The sequence below is a fragment of the Chionomys nivalis genome, chromosome 9, assembly GCF_950005125.1.
Source record: "Chionomys nivalis chromosome 9, mChiNiv1.1, whole genome shotgun sequence".
Lineage (NCBI taxonomy): Eukaryota > Metazoa > Chordata > Mammalia > Rodentia > Cricetidae > Chionomys > Chionomys nivalis.
Window position 1 is genome coordinate 63,182,535 of NC_080094.1, and position 20,834 is coordinate 63,203,368.

Genomic DNA, 20,834 nt, shown 5'->3' on the forward strand with positions numbered 1-20,834 from the left:
GATCTTGTTGAATTTCCCTCCCCAGGGAGATCCATGTATGTCTCTCTTAGGGTTCTCCTTGTTTCCTAACTTCTATGGGGCCATGGACTATAGGCTGGTTACTCTTTGCTTTATGACTAATAGTCTTTATCTTACAATTAAAATAATTCTAAATTACAGCAGAGCCAGTAGAAGCTACTAATGTGGCACTTTTCCACTGATGATTCTGAATCCACTTCAGAATAAATTATTCACTTTGAAATGTAAACTCTGTGTACTTTTTGAAACAACACAATCTAAATTGTTGAGACACTAGTCATATATACAGAACCACTCATTGTGATTATTCATTTATTTACACAAACAAGTTTGGTGTTCATTTTTGATCATTATAAGTTGTTTAAAACCCCAAAACACACATTTAATTATCCATACTGCATTTTTTAGAATACTGAAACTTTCTAATTTCTCAAAGAAAAAGGAGCAAGGCACTAATGGTCTGTGGGAATGGATGTGTGTTGTGAGGTAGGGGACATGTGCTGGTTACAAAATTATGTGCCTTAGTGAAACCTGACAATATACAGTTGTCCATATGCTTTTAGAGCTCCCACACCAGATTTATTCAGCAAAAACTGTCATAACCAATTTTTTTGTATAATCTTTGGATTGATACTCTTATATCTTTGTTCCTAAGAGTATAGATGACAGGATTCAGGGCAGGTGTGATAGCAAAGTCAGCAATAAACAGGTATTTGTCAACTGCTGATGTGGGGAAAGGCCAAACATAGAGAAACATGCATGGAGTGAAAAAAAGAACAACCACAGTGATGTGTGCTGACAGAGTGACAAGTGCCTTGGACAAATCCCCTGAGGACCTTTTCCAGACAGTGACCAAAATGAAGACATAGGAGAGCAGAAGCAGGAAGAAGGCCCCCATGCTCATGAAGCCACTGTTGGCAGCAACAACAAACTCAAACTTGTCTCCATCAGTGCATGCGAGTTGTATGATTCGAGGGAAGTCACAATAAAAGCTGTCTACTTTGTTTGGACCACAAAAAGGCAGGTTTATAACAAAAGAGAACTGGACCAGAGCATGGACCACACCAGTGACCCAGGCAGCAATTACAAATGAAATGCATATTTTAGGGCTCATGATACTCAGGTAGCGCAGAGGCTTGCAGATGGCTGTGTACCTGTCAATTGCCATGGCTATGAGCAGCACCATCTCCCCTGCTCCCATAATGTGGATAACAAAGATCTGAGTCATGCAACTGTAGAAAGAAATTATTTTACGTTCTTTCAGAAGATCTGAGATCATCTTTGGAACGGTGGTTGAGGAAACCCACACATCATTCAAAGACAGGTTGGCCAACAGGAAGTACATAGGTGAATGTAAATGTGAGTCAGCAATGACCAAAATGACAATGAAGAGATTCCCCACAATGATTCCTAAGTAGAGTGTAGAGAACGTCAGCACGAGATAAACTTTAGTTTTCCAAGAACCAGAGAGTCCTAGAAGCACAAACTCAGAAACCATGGAGTCATTTAGTTGATCCATTGGCGTGGGAAGTTTCAAATCACTTGATGCTAGGATATGATGAAAATTTGTAGCTTAGCTACTAAGGGATATGTCCAACTTATGAAACTCCTTGATTCTCTGAATATCAAAATCAAGAGAAAAAACTCTGAGTTATATAGCAAAATAATAAGCGACTGAAAAATAATAATGCTTTCGTGGTAGTACCCCTAAGGAAACACAAGCATAAATATAAAGGGAGGCAAGTGGGGTTTCTCCTATTTATTCTACAACCAGACATTCTGTTATAGTAGATTTGCTTTGTAGCACTTCTAAATGTGTTCTCTGAACTGTTTTCTAAATGTTTTCAGGTGTCAGAAAAATATCCATAGAATGTGTTCTTGTAGTATTTTGCAAATTATTTTTTCATGAATTTGTTTCACTGGTAAATGGAGGTTGAGGTACAAAGGTATTTTTATACACATTTAATTTGTATATTTCAGTCTTTCAACTCTCCCATTTTCTCACTCCCAAATCACTATTAGTTACTACTCTACAGTCTTACTTTTTCTTTAACATTTTCCACCAATGATGAGAAGTTGGACATGTTTTCTCTCTGACAGTTCCTTTAAAACAGTGCATTGCATTTTTTTTCCATCATGTTACAAATGACACAATTCCTTTCTGTATGACTATTATTTAATTGTATGATAGTTATTTCTGTGTGTAAGGTATTACAAATAGTAGAGTCATAAACATGTAAAATCATGTATCTATTCAGTATGCTCAATTTGTTTGCTTAATACAACCCAAGGTAAAATAGTAGATAAATATGGCAGCCCTATTTTATCTTTTAGAGAAATGTCTATGATTCAATACAAGTGCTACATGAACATTCTCATCACAAGTGCATAAAACTGAACTTTTACCTTATTCTTGATTAACACTGGATAATTTTGATTTGATAGTGGATGATACTGTTATTGCATTGTAGTTTTGATTTGTGTTTCACTCATGAGTTATGGTATTAACAAAGAATTTTAAATATTTATTTTTTGCTTTTATGCATATGACTATTTTGTCTGCATATCTATATCTCTTGTATGTACAATTCCCATTGAAGTTAGAAGAGGGCATTTGATCCTCTGGTACCTGAGTTATTCCAGGCTATGAATTACTTTGTGGGTGATAGGAACATGGGTCCCCTGTAAAAGCAGCAGATGGTCTTTTCTATTGAACCATCTCAATATCCCCAATAGTGAATATTTTTCTATATGTCATTTGGGCATCTGTATTTATTTTCTTCTGAAGTGACATTCATTCTCATTGCCCTGTGACTTTCAAATTGAATAGTTTTTTCCCGCAGGGGAGAATTTATACCATTTTGACTTCTTAAATATTACAGATGAATGTTCATATTATTCTATTGTTATTCCTTTCTTCTTGTTAGTTTTATTTCTGTTTTGTTATATAGATATCTGTTTCATCTGTTTTCACTGTAGTGTAGTTTTGGAATCCGACCTGAAGATATACCTACACCAATGTGATATTTGCATTAATGTTTCTTGTAGTTTTTTTTTTTTAATACATGTCTTACATGTGTATGTTTTCCTTTTTCTATGCAGTTTTTTATGGATGATACTACTCAAATTGAGATGATTTTAAAAAAAGCATTTAGCTTGTGACACTTTTATCATGGTCCTGCGTAGACATCAAATTTAGTGACTGTACAAGTACACGTTATTCGTTATACAATTATATATCAATATATAACATTTATTAGGTACTTCTCTTGTACAGATATGTTTAGCAAGTCCATTAAATCTTATACCATGTGAAATCCTGTACTACACATTCTTCGTTCTTGTTCTAGATTTATTTATTTATTTATTTATTTATTTATTTATTTATTTATTTTTGGTTTTTCGAGACAGGGTTTCTTTGTGGTTTTGGAGCCTGTCCTGGAACTAGCTCTTGTAGACCAGGATGGTCTCGAACTCACAGAGATCCTCCTGCCTCTGCCTCCCAAGTGCTGGGATTGAAGGCGTGCGCCACCACCGCCCGGCTAGATTTATATGTTAAATAATAAACTCCACATTTACAGAAGGATAAAGTGTCATGTTCAGGACTTACGTTTAGAAATTTGGAAAACATATTCATTTCTTTTGACTACAGAACTATGCTATTATGATTGGTACTTTGAAATATATCCCAAACATCTTCCAATCAAACAACTTCAAGCTTATGTATCCTATAGCTATTATAAGCTCATTAAGATAAAAATCTCTGAAGTGGTGTCCACTGTAACTACTCTTCTCTATTGCCAGACATTCCTCAGAAATCCCTGGTGTTCATTCAGTCAGTCCTACCATACAATTGCCATGGACACCGTGTTCCTTGAGAGAAACTATTCTGGATATTTTCTATAGCAATCAATTTTTACTCACCGTTTTACTGTATTTCTCTTCAGGATTCAGTTCTGATTTTATTAATTTGCTTTAGTATGTTTCTAAAACTTTGACTTCTTGGATTCATGAAGCTCTTATAACCACATGTTCTCCTATCATTTAATGATTTCCAATGCAATTTTTTAAGGATTACAGCTTTATCTCACATCAGGAACATGAAGTCTGGGTTTACTTTTGAACATGTAGTGAAATTTCTATTTTTCATTGAAATTTGGGCATATAATTCCAAATCAGTAATTTTTCAGAAAGCCACATCCTCTAAATTGGGGAAAAGATCTTCCTATGGACAAAGTGTATCTTTGCTCCTTGTTTCATTTGTATAGTTAATGCTATTGTTATTTTTAATTGAGTGCAGCAGCTATGATGCATAAAATCAAAGTTACATGCAACACAGTAGAAACTTGAACAAAGCCCAGCACTCATTGCGTATGTTGACCAACTTCACCAAAGCAATCAATCCTTTTCCAGATTTCTTCTACTGATGTGAGAAAACTGAACTCTACTCATTATGATTCATTGCAAACAAGGCCTTCTGATGACTGCAACTACATTCAGTCCGGCATTTTCTCAAGCAGTTTTCTGAAAACTTGCCTGCAAACTTTTCCATGTTTTTTATTTATATAGAGTGATGGTTTCTCCTATTTCAACTCTTAATATTTGGTATGACTCACTCATCCTAGACCTGTTCTGTTTTGTTTCTTTCAGTACCATGATACTCAGTTGAATTAGTATCTAACTATTAAATTATTTTCCTTTGGTTTTAATTTTGGATCCTAGAGTACAATGTCCAAAGTTAATATGCCATATTGTAAAGAAGTCTTCCTAGGGCTTCAAGTTAATCTGTAAAACCTGAACTTATATTCACATAGGCTAACCAAATCTGTTAATATGTATCGTTACCATTCACCCAGACACATAGAATAGTCACACCACAGACTTCTGCTCTTGACATATATTTTCCAGGTTCACAGGTTTTACTATCAATCAATGTCAGCGGTTCAGTTTTTGTACCTGTTGATGATGCTTTTGGTTTCCTATTTTCCCACATCATATTCATGATTCATATTTTCCCACATCAAAAATGTAAAGTGATTGCATTGTTTTCCTCCATGTTCTGCTTTGTTTCCAATCAGCATCCAATAGCAATGCTTACCTCTACAACTGAGTCTTGATGAATTAAGTTGCCCAATATATCATACAGTACTCTGAAAAGTTATAAGCACAATGGGATTTCAGATATGACTTCCAAAAAATTTATTAATTAACTATTTAACTCATAAATTTATTATTTTTACAGAGTATAAATTGAGCATAGAGCCTTGAACAAGTGATGCAAGTGTTTTACCGTTGTTGGACAGCAGTCCAACCATGAACAAATAAGGATTATTTTTTAAATACTGTAACATGATTACTATATATTAATCTTGTATACTTGGACTATACATGTAATTTTAGGGAAGGAAATCTTGCAGCACTATGATCTAATAACATTTTGTAAGTAGAGATGTTTTAATCCAGCAGTAATCCTTTGAAGAAAGTAGCAAAGTAAGAATCATTTGAGAAGTGTTCGCCTCAAAAAATTAAAGTCAAGTAAAGGAAAATATACAACCTATCACTGTCCCTTAAAAGCACATACAATATATTTAAAACAGAAAAAAGGATGACATTTCTGAAAATAAATGACAGTATATGCATTTACTTGAAACATTTAACCGTCGGAAATATATTAAAAATTGAACAAAATGTGAGATTCAACCATGCTAATGGGAATGATAACTGAAAATTATAAAAAATAATTTGTAAAAAATCTATCCAACCACTGTACATGTATAAGACATGTTCAGGGAAAGGGTCCTGTGATCTTATCAGGAGATTCACATTGTTTTTGATACCTAGAGATCTTAGAATTATATAAATTAAGCTCTGATCAATTAAATTAAAATTAAAACTGGAATGAGCACAGTGAAAATTAGATAGGTATGAGTTCAATTTAATATTCTAAGTGATTTACTACAAATCTGTTGGAACATGAATAACTAGCTATCACTGGTTGTTATTAATGCAGGCCAATATTGACAGCATGGATTTTTGATGATCTTCTTAAATGTCTTATAAAAAATCTTTGGGCAATTACAAGTTTCTTAATCATGACACTTTACATATTAGACATATACCAATAAAGATACACACACACATGAGTTTCTGTGTGTTTGACTGTGTGTATGCTATGCGTATACAGAGATGCACATGGGCTAGGAGAGAAAGGACATTGGATGCATATTCTTGTCCTCTTCCACACCACAAGTCATCTCTGAGTCACCACTGAGTCATCTTTCCAGATGTGGAAATTATTTTTAAACTTTAGGTTAAGATTTATTTTTAAGGCCACAACAGTTTCAGAAACTTTTCCAGATTGTGTAAAGATACTTCCTGAGACTATGATAATCCCATGGATGCTGTGGTCTGAAATACTTCTCAGCTTCAGGGATAGGAACATGAGTCACAGTGACTCCACAGGGCAGAGGAATTGCTGAAGACCAAACCTTTTTAACTCTGACTCTGCTATTCTATTCCATGTGTCTATATTTAAAGGAAACGAGATGGCCAATGCAGAATTTATTTTTACAGTATTTTGCAGCACTGTATTTCTGAAAGTATAAAGTGATCAGAAATAGACTAATTACTCAAGTATACTGGCTGGTCAACTAGATATTAATTATATAAAATAGGTTTGTACATTGTTGAATCTATAGTAACTCGGAAAAATGTTTCATTTGTAGAGTTACAGAGTAAACCTAATATTTTATTCTGGGAGGGACATAAAAGCTACCTTTCCCCTTATGACAATTTTTATTAAAAACTAAGTTCTATGTTTATTTTAAAGCTCAGGTAAGCATTAAATAAGCACAAATATATTGTCTATATTAATCTCAGTGGGTACCAGATAAAATAGTCTCTATACTTTAAATTGTTGTTTTTTAAAATTATTTTTCCTATTTTTCTTTGCTCATTCATATTAATAGAAAGTGGCATGTTTGTAATATATACTAAGGATTGTCTGGCTTCTAATAGAAACTTTGAGAAAATTAAGTAATAAAGATGACAAAAGACTCATCATTTTGGTGATGAATGCACACAAACACACAGGCATAATTAACAGAGGTTGTACAGAAGTGCACATTATTATTAAAAGCATTTAAACATTTTTTTGTCATTAGTGTGGAGGTAGGCTACTCTGTTGATGTCAATAGTTTAGCATACCAGAATTTACTACTTTGATGATGTGATAAAAGAGGAAAAATTGAAACTATTTAGAAAATATCAAGATTAAAGGATCTTGCACTTCATTTGAAAGCCTTTACACTGCAAGTTAAATCCATCAGCACACTTGTAAAACTGTAGGTTTCTCTGCATGTGTGTATGTGTGTGTGTGTGTATGTGTGTGAATATGTGTGTGTGTTTGTGTGTGTTTGTGTATGTATGTATGTGAAATTGCAGCAAATGAGTTCCAAAACTACTTACTAAGAGAAAATCTATAATATTTGTGGTTGATACTCACATGAATAATACATTTAGAACTCAAAGATCTATTTTTGGAAGTAAAGAAAATATGCCACAGGGAAAAATATTCTGAAATTACCTAATTAGATGGAAAGTGATATCCCTAAATCAAAAAGTATTTTTTATGAACTTACCTACAGGAATTGCCTATGAAACCAGTTTCTTCTTATCTGACAATAGTTATTTTAGCTTGTGCCTTTACCCCAAAATGATGGTGAGATCATTTACTACACTTAAAAACATTAATGAGGATTCTTCATCAGTGTAGAACAATGTATTGTGAAGACTCTTTGTGGAAAATCTTTGCCGGTGTATGTTTTAAATAGAACCCAAACTTTGAAAGACTTTCTCTAGCATTTTCCTAGGGGAAATCTCATACTCTAAATTTAGCCTTCACGTGACTCTTATGCTTCATCAAACTTAGATTTGACTTAGGCTAGGAAAATGCAATAAAAATATTATTTAAAAACAAAATGATGGTGGTTAAAAATGTCTCTGTGAAGAGAGAACAACATTAATTTCTCTATGTATAATGTTGCAAATTGAACTAAAATGTGAATTCCAGTACTAAGTGACTATCACGAGTTAAATATACATGGGTAATGACAGCCAGGGTAGCAATGACATGTTTCCACTATGTGCATACCTCTGAACTTCTGTTTTTTATAATTCAGGTGGGTCTCATTTTTCTCAGAATTTTATTTTTTGACATTCTGAAAATTTGATTGTGCAAATCTATGCATAGCTCTAAGTGATGAAAAGTTAATAGAAGAGTAATTTATCATATGCAATAAAATCACACATGCATCATAATTGAAATATGATAAAGACAATTTCCTAGATGTATTTTGACAATTATTAAAAATGCCCTCTAATTATATCCATCCATTGTTTGTCATAGGGGAGATATTATATAACCAGATATGTGTTTACCCAATACTGTTCCAATGCATAGGTGAATATAGAATGGTCAACACAGTGTTCAAGAGAATGCAGTCTGAGAAATAACAATAAGAGAGTTTAAGTTGTAGCGGAGAAAGAGTGATAATGTCATTTAAACTTTAGAACATGTTTATTACCATGGAGCAGATAGAGACATAAATGTGCTTAACACCCATACCAACTATGCCACTATTGTACCAATGGGCATATACTGCCTGCCAAATTTAAAATACATTTATCTATTTATGTGTATGTGAATATGCCTTTTTTCACATGCAAGCCAGAACTCACATAGACCGAAAGAAGCAGTAGTATACCTTGAGCTGGAGTTACATACAGCTATGAACCACTTGATGCTGGGAATTGAACCAGTTGTTTGTTGTTTGTAAGAACAGAAAGTTCTCTTTATCGTTCAACCATCTCTCTAGACCCCAGATAAACAAATTTAAAAAATCAGATTAAAGTAAATGACAAACAACCAGAAAACATTAAACCAAAGTTAAATATTTGAAAGGATTTTTGAATTAAAGAATTTATGGGCAGATATCACAGTTAAGAGAAGATACTCAAGCTATGATTCACCATATAAGATTAATGTGGCAGTCTGCCTTCATCAGAGAAGCTTCTTATTGTAGTTTGCTGGGGAGGTACATAAGGGTCAGCGAACATTAACACAGAAACGTAGAGTCAGCTAAAGTGCTAAGAACAAGTGGCATTAGAATGCTCAGTCCTCTATGTAACACCCATATGTCTCTCTACAAAGATCAGGGAGCAATGCAGAAGAAACGACACAAGAAGTGAAGAGAGAAGATTGGGAGGTGTGCAGCAAAGAGACCAACGTCTTCTGAACATGGCACAGCTGTTGCACTCACTAACTCACTGCATCTGTGGTTATCTGCAGAAAACCTGCACAGAACTGACATCACCCACATAAAGGATGGTGGAAGAGGCCTCATGGAGGGACTGTTGGAGGCCAGTGGTTTCTGCAGTGTGTGGGTTGTAAAGTATAAGTGATTCAATTTGAGTTATTGAAAATGCATCTGTCTTATATTGAGGAAAGATATAAAAGCACTTCCTTTGGAATCATTTAACCAAAAGTGAGTCCAGAGCTGATTTCTCTAGTGCCTGTTCTCTAAGTCTTCTGTCCTCTGTCTGTCTGTCATTTGAGCCTTATTCTGTGCTGTATAAGGGCTTTCTTGTAGCTGTCCCTGTTGAACGGACCGAGCAGATGCCATAACAGGCTGCCCAGTTTTCCTTCAGTGATCAGGCTTGAGCTGCAATTTCCCGAGACCGAATAAGAATTTTCCGATGAAAAGCCATGCATAAATGAAAATCTATCTATAACACTGCTAACAGCAAGGAGGAGGCCTGGTACATGCAGTACTAGAACAGGACATTACTGAACTACCCTCTACAGCAGTTCAAGACAGGGCCTGAAAGTTCCAGCCCCCAAATGGAAAACTGTAGCCTTGATTAACCCTGACTAGCTAGCCCTAGCCAATTAAGTTGCACTAATGTGATTAAGCTTGCTTAAGCCAATAATATCTAAAATTTCCCAACTTCCTCCAACACTCCATCCAGGAAGGCTTTAAAAAAAAAGCTACAACCCTCTCAGGGTCATTGCCATCTTGCCTTTGGGAAGGATGATCAGGCCCCAGCATGCTGGTATAGTAATAAAAATAGACTCTTTGCTTTTTGCAGTGGATTTGGTCCCTTGGTGGTCTTGGGAAGTCTCGATTCTGGGTACAACTGTGTCTGTGTGTCTACCCCTATGTGTACCAGTATGTTTATTCAGCTATTTATGCAAATGATGCCTATCTGTGTGTGATATTGTCATATCTAATAAAGACTCCACTGTGTATTCATGAATGGCATAGAATCAATTACATGGCAAAGCAATTGGGTAGTTTACAGTACTTTTTAACAGAGTGTTACAAGGGATAAAGTCACTGACTCCAACTGATCCCAGGTCATCCAGAAAACAAAATATCGTTGTTTACCAACTAATAACCATAAGTGGTCACATTATGATTTATTATTGATTTTATGAAGTTACTTTCCACTTCTGTATTTTTTTTTTCCATCAAATGATACATGTATCTGGTCCGGAGGCTTGGGGAAGCACACAGTTTGAGATTTCTGATTAGGTTGTAAAAGTCATTTACAAGGCAACTAAGAATGGTTCTTACAATGTTCTCTTAAAGCCAGGTTAAAAAGTTTGAGTATATAACAGACTAGAGGTCTTAAGTTTAGTTACTGAAAGGTGTTTTATTAACATAGGCTGTGAAATCCAGCAAAAGCTCAATTTCTTAGAAATTAAGATATTTTCAAAATTTATTCAACTCACTACCTTTCAAATTCATAGTATGATGTAAGAAAAAAATGTAACTATTTCTCAATCAGGATATAAAATGAACATGCTTTGAGTGCCAAAATATAAGTATGATAAGATACAAAATTCTTTTATTCTAAAGAAAGACAGGAAGATATCAACTTATAAAAATAGCTTTGCAAAAAATTATGTGGATAGAAATTTTAGCTTTTTAGCTTTTCTATGGATAATAAGAGTATAGTCAGCACAAAACAAATTATAAATTCCACTTAAGATGTCATTAATGTTAGTCAACTTGAAATAAAGTATCCAACATTTTTTAAACTGTTGGATAAAGGAAAATAAATAGTCTCAACCAAGCAGTCTTCAGCTATGCTTATAGGAGAGAAATCAGAAAATGCATTTTGTACTTCTATAGATCAAGACATTTTGATCATCTTGAGCAGTTGAGTAATCATTCTCCTCATTGCGACCTTCATGTCTTTATTCCTCAGTGTGTAAATGGCAGGGTTCAGGATGGGCGTAATCATGAAGTCCAGAATGGCAAGAAACTTATCCATAGGGAAAGTAGGAAATGGCCACATGTACACAATGATGCATGGTCCAAAGAACAAAATCACCACAGAGATGTGAGCAGAAAGAGTAGAGAAGGCCTTGGACAAGTCACCTGATGAATGTTTTCTTACAGTGAAAAGGATAACAATGTAGGAAATAATCAATAAGAAGAAGGTTCCTACAGAAATAAACCCACTGTTGGCAGTAACCATGAACTGCATTATGTGGCGTTCTGCGCATGCCAGTTTGATGAACTGAGGAAGATCACAGTAAAAGCTATCTATTTTATTAGGACCACAAAAATTCAAATGAACAACAAAAGCTAATTGGGCAACAGAATGCAGTAACCCAATAACCCAAGCACTAGACAAGAGCAAAAGGCACCTCTGTGGGCTCATGATGGTCAGGTAGTGGAGGGGCTTGCATATGGCCACATATCTGTCCCAGGCCATGGCTATCAACAGCACCATCTCAGATCCCCCCAGGACATGAAGGACAAATATCTGGAAGACACAGCCCTGGAATGAGATGGTATTGTGCCCAGAGGAGAGGTCAGAAATCATTTTTGGAACAGTTAAAGTGGAAAGACATAAATCAATAAATGAGAGGTTTCCCAAAAGAAAGTACATAGGGAAATGTAAATGTGGGTCAAAGGCCACTGTAAGCACAACAAGGGTGTTTCCCAGCACAATGGCTACATAAAACACCATAGAGAAGGCAAGGAAGAAATGCTGTATTGGTCTAGATGTTGAAAGTCCCAGAAATACAAACTCAGACAACTCTGTGTAATTTGTTTTAAACATTTACTTTTCTTTCTTTCTTTTTTTTTTCCTGTTACCTAAGGGACTGAAACAAAGGAATTTTAAAAAGAATTTATTATAAATAAATAGTTGAAAAACAATTAAGAATATTTCTGAATGAATTAAAACCAAACAATTTTATAGTCATTAGAAAGTAATTTGAAAATTTCCTTAACTCGTTTGTCTGTTCAACTAATAGTCTGTAGTTATTTACTATAAGTCAAGACCTAGGTCAAAATCATGTGAAAAATAGATTATTAGTTTATCAGGATCTAAATACATTGCAACATGTACTGACAACACATTCAAGAAAGACAACAGTGTAGTACCCCAGGTATGTGACTTATCATAGTGGTCGTCACTCATTGATAATAGCCTTGTTACTACTCAAGAGAACGAGAGATCTAGTTCACACAAAGAATCCAAGACAGGAAGACGAATAGGCAAGAAGAGTAGTGATGGAGATCAGAATGGAGGTCAGGCCAGACATAACTTTGGATCTATGTTTAGAACTTTTTTCTGAAACAATAAGTTTGTGAAGATTAATAAGCAGTAGCTTTATCATAATTCTTTCAAATGGTCATATACAAAATTAGAAAGAACATCATATAATCTGTCATAACACAGCGGAGAAATATATGGTGTTAGGGAGTGGATGAATTATTCATAGCAAAATGTAACAAATAAAACATGCAAGCCATATTTGCTTTCTATCATAAACGTTAGTTGACCTCAATTGATCATTTACATATAAAACAAAAAAAAGGGCTGCTGGGATGACTCACTGAGTAAGGTGCTTGCTGTGTATGCATGAGGACCTAAGTTCAGATACTTAGCACCTGTTTAAAAGCCGAGTGAGTGGTACATATTCATATCAGTGAAGGGAACAGTATATCCTGAGGATACCAGCCTCCAGTTTACCTGGAATAGTAAGATCAAGATTCAGTGAGTCAGCATGTTGCAAAGCAAGGGGGTAACTGATTATCCTACATTTGAATTCCACACTTTACAGAAACGAGCAAGCTCTCCTTCAGCCTCTTTATTGCGGTCATTTTCACGTCATCATTCACTTCATACCTGGCTCCTTGCATTAAGATGCTCTAAGAATGAAATTACAACAATAAATTAAAATAAAAGATGGCACGCTCAGAGCGACTTGAAGCAGTCAGGCTGGACACACTGTTCTTTATAACTATCTCATAAGTACCATAACCAAAGGGAAACAATGAGGTGGTGAGGCAAGGAGCCACTGCTATATGGGCACAAGTGGAGAAATTATATTGTAAATGCCAGATGAAATAGAGCAGGACTGAACAGGGACACTAGAACACTGTGCTCAACTGAAGGAGACGTCTTTTGTAAAAGACCTCTAATCGAAATTCTAAAGGAATTAAATCCTATCTACAAATTTAAAATATTGATATTCTGGAATACAAAATATATACATATTCAGTATATTTTACTGTGTGGATGATTAAAATCCATTGTTTCAGTTTGAAAAAAACAAGCTCTAACAGAGTTTTTATAAAATGGTTTATTTCTTATCTTTCTTATTTATAGTTTCTAAATGTTCGCCTTATGATATTGTACTTATGATATTGTACTCATGAGTATAAAAATATAGTCATCATTTATTCAGAATATAAACACTCATAATATTGTCAACATGTTGCCAAGTAAGGTGTCTGAATGAAAAAAAATAGTACCACTTGCACAGAAACCTCACAATGAGATCAACACACACAGTTAAGAAGTCAAATAGTTCTCTATATCCACTAGTCATAATCTTTCTGTTCTGCCAATCAGTATGGGGAGAAAATGAGAGATTTGTAAAGGCAGAAGAGATGGATCAGCAAAAGAGCCTGAACATTTTTAAGGCTTTAAATAAAAATCTCATTTTGTACATTGCATATGTACTACAAATTGCTATTTAATAGATTTTAAAATATAGTCATTATTACAAGACTGAATATTAAATATGTGACAAATGTATTCACACACAGACTATAGTTTAAAAGTTTAAAGAATGAATTATTAATTTTAGTATAAACATACAATGAAATATTATGATACTTTAAAAATCGCCAGAATAGGTTTACACAGGCAAGTCTAGAGAGATTTATACTTACCTAAAAAACAAGAGAAAGTATAAAAACAGTAATATGACTATTTGTGAACATTTTAAACTTAAATATTTTTTAAGAAACACCAAATAACACCAGTAATGGTGAGAACTAAAAGATAGAATTCTAAGTGGCTGTCCCTACATAAATTCTATATTTTTGTGTTGTTTAAACAATCTAAAAGAATCTTGTGTCACCATTAACCAAAGGTGGAGTTGTAAATACAAAATACTAGATTCAGGAAGAACAGATCTGTAAATTCAATAGAGTGGTTTCAGATTTATCCAAACTAGCATTTAATGTTACAATAAGGATTTAAAATTAGAGAAAAATTATTTTCTCCTAAATATATGTCACTCTACAAGAGTTTTCTCAAAATCAGATTCATCAGCAATAAGAAGCTCACATGTGGGAGCAGTTCATTGTTAGTTATTTTAACACTGATCAGCTATTTGACTGATGCTAAAGGAGCAGAAATGAGGGAGAAGAGACATGGACCAAGAAAGATAACAGTAGACAAGGTAGAAAAAAGCAAGTTAACACTATACAGGTTACAATGGAAGAAATTGGAGTAAAATTTATTGGCTCATTTTGTTGCTATGTTCAAACTGACCTACCACTAAGACTATGACAGAGGAACCAGGCTCAGACACACAACAAGCAAACTGAGAAAATCAAAGGTAGCACATGAATGAATATTTCCTGAGTCTTCTAATACCTATCCGCTGTTTGAAACACCTAACAGTCACCATGTTTAGATTTTCTCTCTATGTGTGTGAGATGGTCAAGTCCTCTTAGAATCAGTGTATTGGCCCTTTTCCTGCTTTCATCTTCTTTGTCCTTTATAAGACTATTTTCAACATCTTGTTAACCTCCAATTTGTTCCAAAAATTGAAATGAAACATAGGGTTACACAATACAACTTCTAAATTTGTTTTGGAAATCCCAGCATGAATGGATGCCTAATAAGTATATCTGAAAGAAAAATAGTATTGAAGATGGGACACTCCGCATGTTACAGAGATGCTGTGCATTAGTTGTACACAGAAAGTTACTGCTAATGCTGGTATGGTATTAATGTCTACTTACCAGGTGTCCTCAAATACTAGACAGCAGTATTTCCACTATTACTTTATCGTTTAGAATGTGTCTTCCTTTTGGATACTGCGTGTTTAATACTTCTTACCAATGCTCTAACTACCTACAAGCTGACAAAAGCATTTTGTGAGCAACTGATGGTTGGTGACCTAAGTCTCCAGGTCATTTACCATGGGAATTGTACTTCAAAATCCCATTGCATCAAAGAGAAAAATATTAGTTGTTTTAGTAAGTATTTCATAAAAAAGTAAAGGAAACCAAAGTAAAATATTTTTAAAGAAAACAACATTTGATATTTTATTACACAGTACAATTTATATATCATTTTGACCAATGTTATTGAAAAATATGTAGCTACTAACTAATTCATTGAGTATAATTTAAATTTAATTTATTTATGTTAACATATAAATTGCAAAACAATGGATTGATTTATGGCAGTGCCGTATATTTACATATCTTTTAATATTAAATACCTCTATGAAGCTCTCTCATCCACTTCCCATTCACACTTTCCCATTTTCACACCACACATCCCATATTGTCCCCTTTTGCTTTCATCTTATTCTACCTAAGCTCAGACCTCACTTATGAGGCAAAGTCTTGTCTTTGTGAGTTTGGTTTATGTCTTCTGACATTATGATAGCCAGGTGCACTACAAACATATTCAAGGAATATTGTAGGAAACATGATAGCAAGTTTTTAGCTAATTTATGCAATTAGTGTTTCCATTTAAAGTTATTAATATTGAATAAAATATATTTCTATATATAATTATATATTTTATATAAAGACAAACATTATCAAGGTAATATTATAGAATATTCAAACAAAGTTGCTTCATGACAGTCCATTTTTATTTTGTATCATTTCTATAGTATGTAAATAAAAATTAACTTTCTCAGCTCATATATATATATATATAAATTTTATTTCTGTATTAAAATTGGGATATAATTATGTAATATTATTTTTAGTAAGTGACTAGATAAGATTACAATTCATCTTCACATAATTAAGTTAGAGTTCTTGTTTCTAGTGAAGAATTCAGGCAAATGGTCTTTATTCATTGGTTAATGCTAGGCTTGCTAAAGGCTACACATTCTGCTCAGAAAAAAAATGTGCAAACAAACCTAATGCTACACATTGATAGTCACAATTGCTAAGCAATATTATTATATACAATATACTATTTATTTTCACAGTTTACTCTCTTGTATCCTAAATAACAGCTAATGTGAATGGTTTAAAATTAATATTCAGTGTATTAATTATAACAGTATTTTGAATCCAAGCATAGTTTTACACAATATTACATTAACATAAAGGAAAAGATGAACATGCCTATAGAAAAATTATACACTTATTCTTAGGCAAAAAGACAAGAATTCATAGTCAAAAACTCATTTTGAAAAATGCTGTTTAAAACCAAACAGAATGACTATTAATATATACTTAATATATTCTCATTTACCTTTCTCAAGGAATTTTGTAGTAAAAATTGAATTTAGGCCCTCATAGAGTTTATAGCCTTAGTTCTTTATTTTTTTAATTCAATATATGTTGTTTAAATTTGTATGTGTATATATATATATGCATGAGTTAATATGCATGATGTGTGTGCAAAAGCTCTTCACCTATGGATGGGGATAATGAGATGTCTCTAGTCCACACTGGTCGTTATACATATCTTCTTTAGATTTCTATATTGTTGGAATTTAATGCTTATAGATTCCTTGATATATAGAGAAAAGATACTTATATCAGGAGTCCTAGATATTTGGTTCTTAAAACCTTTCTGCCCACTCTTCCTTGACTTCATCTGAGCTTTTGGTGTAGGAATTGTTTTGTGTACCACATGGTGTATTGTTCTTTGTATTTTGACAAGTGGTTGGTGTCTGTAATACTCTATATCTGTCACAAAAGAAGCTTATTTGATGCAGGGTAAGAGTTAAAATATCTGTAGACAAAAAGATAGAAATTACACTGAATTTGGAGTATGTTAATATTAGGTGTCTTCTCTAGGATCCAGGACCACACTGGTGATTGATAGCTACATAGCTTATAATGCCAGCTATGAATTTCTTCCTATGTCCTCCTTTCTGTAGTTACCCCAGGTTATATACTCTTTCCTAATCATAGATTCATTACTATGAATAAGAAATAATAAAGAACACATAGTGTTACTAAAAGTCACAAATCATAAAATTTAAAACATACTATTTGTTTGTTGGTAATTAGATGAGCAAAGTCATGTGTGGCTCTTACATATCAGTATTATTCACCAATAATATTCTTATTAATGTTTTTTAAGATAATCTTAATAATTTAATATTCTAAATACTATTAATATTAATATTATTAATAATTTAGTTGTTCTTTTTATAATTATTTTAGAGGGGTGTGTACTCTAATAAGTGCTTTACTGTTGATTTTCATAACCAGCCCACAGAGATTTTTACAATTCGATATATTACACACAGAAATATTTTTTATTAACACAGAAACATTTGAGATGGGAATATTTTTTCTGTTCCTCTCTGATTTTTTTCATACAGCATGACCAAAAACACTGATGACCAGTTAAACAGATCAGTCTGAAAAGATGATCAGCTGCTCCTTTTGATAAAAGTCATGCAGCATCTTTAGAGAAATAACACTTGATTCTTTTAATATATTAGTGTAACATAAGTCCTGCTCATTGCCAGTATGCCACAGCTGGCAAGCCCCAAAGAAAATCACACAGAGATTTCTATAAGTTATAAAGCTGATTGGCCCATTAGCTCAGGCTACTTATTAGCTCTTATAGCTTATATTAACCCATTTTTCTTATCTATGCTAGCCACATGGTTCTGTACCTTTCTGGGCAGGGCAGCTCACATCTTGCTTCTCCAGAGTCTGGGCAGTAGTGGGAGGAATCAACTTCCTCCTTCCCAGAATTCTCCTGCTCTCATTGCATCATTTCTACTTCCTGTCTGGTTTTCCCACCTATACTTCCTGCCTGGCCAATTAGCATTTATTTAAAACATGATTGACAGAATACAGACAATTCTCCCGCACCTTATTAGCTGTTTAGAAATGTTAAAGAAAGGTTTTAAATTCATGCTTAACCATTGTCATCTAAAGCTTTGCTTCATATCCGCACTCTACTTTCCTTGACTTTAACAACAGATAGATGCATTGCCTGCTGATATTCTCAATTCTGAATCTGTGAGGTCTCAAAGGAATATGATATAGATAGAAGAAAACACAAACACACACATATTCACACACAGTGAGAGAAACTTACAGTCTTACAAGTGTTTCTCATGAATTTAACTTGGAGTGTAAAGGCTTTCAAATGAAGTGCAAGATCCTTTAATCTTGACATTTGCTTCCCTAAGACTTAAGAATCTTTAAAGAATGAGGGAAGGAATGAATGTAAGAAATTGATAAATGGTAGAAGTGTGTGAAATGTTGACTTCTGGGCATGACAGGGTTGTTTCACTCAAACTCACAACAGCTATGATTATCTTCATAAAATTTGTACTCAACTGGGCCCATCAAATTCTGTCATGGAAGGGGTCTTCTTAGAGGGATGTCACTGCATGACAAGAGCATATAAAAAATAGAGAGCCATTGCCTTCAGTAGTTAATCTACTGAAAAAAATTTTATGCTTCCATATAGAACCCTAATAGAACTCAAAGAATTACAAAAGAATTCATGAAAGTAGAAGTGAAGTTAGTTGGGAAGATGAAGGGGATTAGGAGGTGTGTTAGTTTGGCAAAAGACCAGAGCAGGAAATCAATATAACCCAATACTTTGTTCACATGTATTAGAATGAAAACTCATCATTATGCATAATTGATATTCACTAGTGAAACATTAAGAATAAATATGGGCAAGGTGAAAGGGTGTGAATTGTTCTATACTGTTGGCAGTAATGTTAATTAGTATAGCCATAATAGAAACATAAAGGAGGATTCTCAGAAAACTAATAAATAAAACTCCCATAATGTGGCTATCACTTTTCTGAATTTGTTTCTGAATACATAAAGATATTTAAATTCCCATGTTTATGAAAGTCTAATAAAATATGCATTATGTGAATACATGTTAAGTGTACTTTGATTGATAAATAGAGAAATTGTTCTTTACAGCTAGAGTGATGACTTACTGATTAAGAGCATTCAGTTTTAAAGAAGACATTGTTTCCCATATCACATATTTCACAACCATCAGGAACTCCAGTTCCAGAGGATCTGATGCCCTCTTCTGGCAACCACAGGCACTGCATACATGCAATGAATAGGGTATCCAAAATGCTGTCAAAATCTTACACACAAAATACAAATAAATTAATCTTTAAAAAGTAGCTGATTTTTATAAAACAGAATTTTATATGTCCATAAAGATTATTATATCATGTCATTTACTGCATCATAGTTAATTTTGAGGAGACTGTATTATCTTAAAGATATACATAGTTATATACCTATAACAACATTGTTATGTAGGCTATTTACTATTGGAGCATATTGAACTCCCTCTGAGTAACATTTAGGGATTCTTTAGATCATTTTCTTAAATACCGGAGATGATCACTCAGTCTCTTCATTGCCACCTTTATATCTTTGTTCCTCAGTGTGTAAATGGCAGAGTTCAGGATGGGTGTAATCATGAAGTCCAGAATGACAGAACAGTAGGAAAAGGCCACATGTACACAAAGATGCATGGTCCAAAGAACAATACGACCACAGAGATGTGAGCAGAAAGTGTAGAGAAGGTCTTAGATAAGTCACCTGATGAATGTTTCCATACAGTGAACAGGAAAAAAATACAGGAAACAATAGGTAAGAAGAAGGTGCCAATAAAAATGATGCCACTGTAGGTAGCAACCATGAATTCCATTTTGTTGGTGTCCTTGCAGGCCAGTCTAAAAAGCCTAGGACAATCATAGTAAAAGCTATCTATCTTATTAGGACCAGAAAAACTCAAAGGCACAACAAAAGCTAATTGGGCCACTGAGTGCAAGAATTCAACAATGCAAGGACCAGACAGAAGCAAAAGTCATGTCAGCGGGCTCATGATGATCAGGTAGTGGACGGGCTTGCACATGGCCAGATATCTATCCGAGACTGTTAGGAGCACCATCTCAGATCCCTCAAGGACATAAACGACAAATAGCTGAAAGAGACAGCCCTGGAATTAGATGGTATTGTGCCAGAGAACAGGCCAGAAATCATTTTTATGAACAGTTAAGGTAGAAAGACATATAACAATAAGTGAGAGGTTTCCCAAAAGAAAGTACATAGGGAAATGTAAATGTGGGTCAAAGGCCACTGTAAGCACAACAAGGGTGTTTCCCAGCACAATGACTACATAAAACACCATAGAGAAGGCAAGGAAGAAATGCTGATTGGTCTAGATGCTGAAAGTCCCAGAAACACAAATTCAGACACCTCTGTGTAATATTTCAT

At 34.0% G+C, this 20,834-nt stretch overlaps 2 protein-coding genes and 1 pseudogene across 2 annotated transcripts; all 3 read right to left on the minus strand.

Moving 5' to 3' along the window:
• Positions 1-601: 601 nt before the first annotated feature.
• LOC130881015 (olfactory receptor 4F21-like) lies at positions 602-1,537 on the minus strand. Its single transcript, XM_057780193.1, has one exon. The coding sequence runs from the start codon at positions 1,535-1,537 to the stop codon at positions 602-604; it is 936 nt and encodes a 311-aa protein (XP_057636176.1).
• Positions 1,538-11,217: 9,680 nt separating this feature from the next.
• Positions 11,218-12,156, minus strand: LOC130881637 (olfactory receptor 4F6-like). The gene has a single exon (XM_057781303.1). The coding sequence runs from the start codon at positions 12,154-12,156 to the stop codon at positions 11,218-11,220; it is 939 nt and encodes a 312-aa protein (XP_057637286.1).
• Positions 12,157-19,930: 7,774 nt separating this feature from the next.
• Positions 19,931-20,834, minus strand: LOC130881016 (olfactory receptor 4F15-like; annotated as a pseudogene).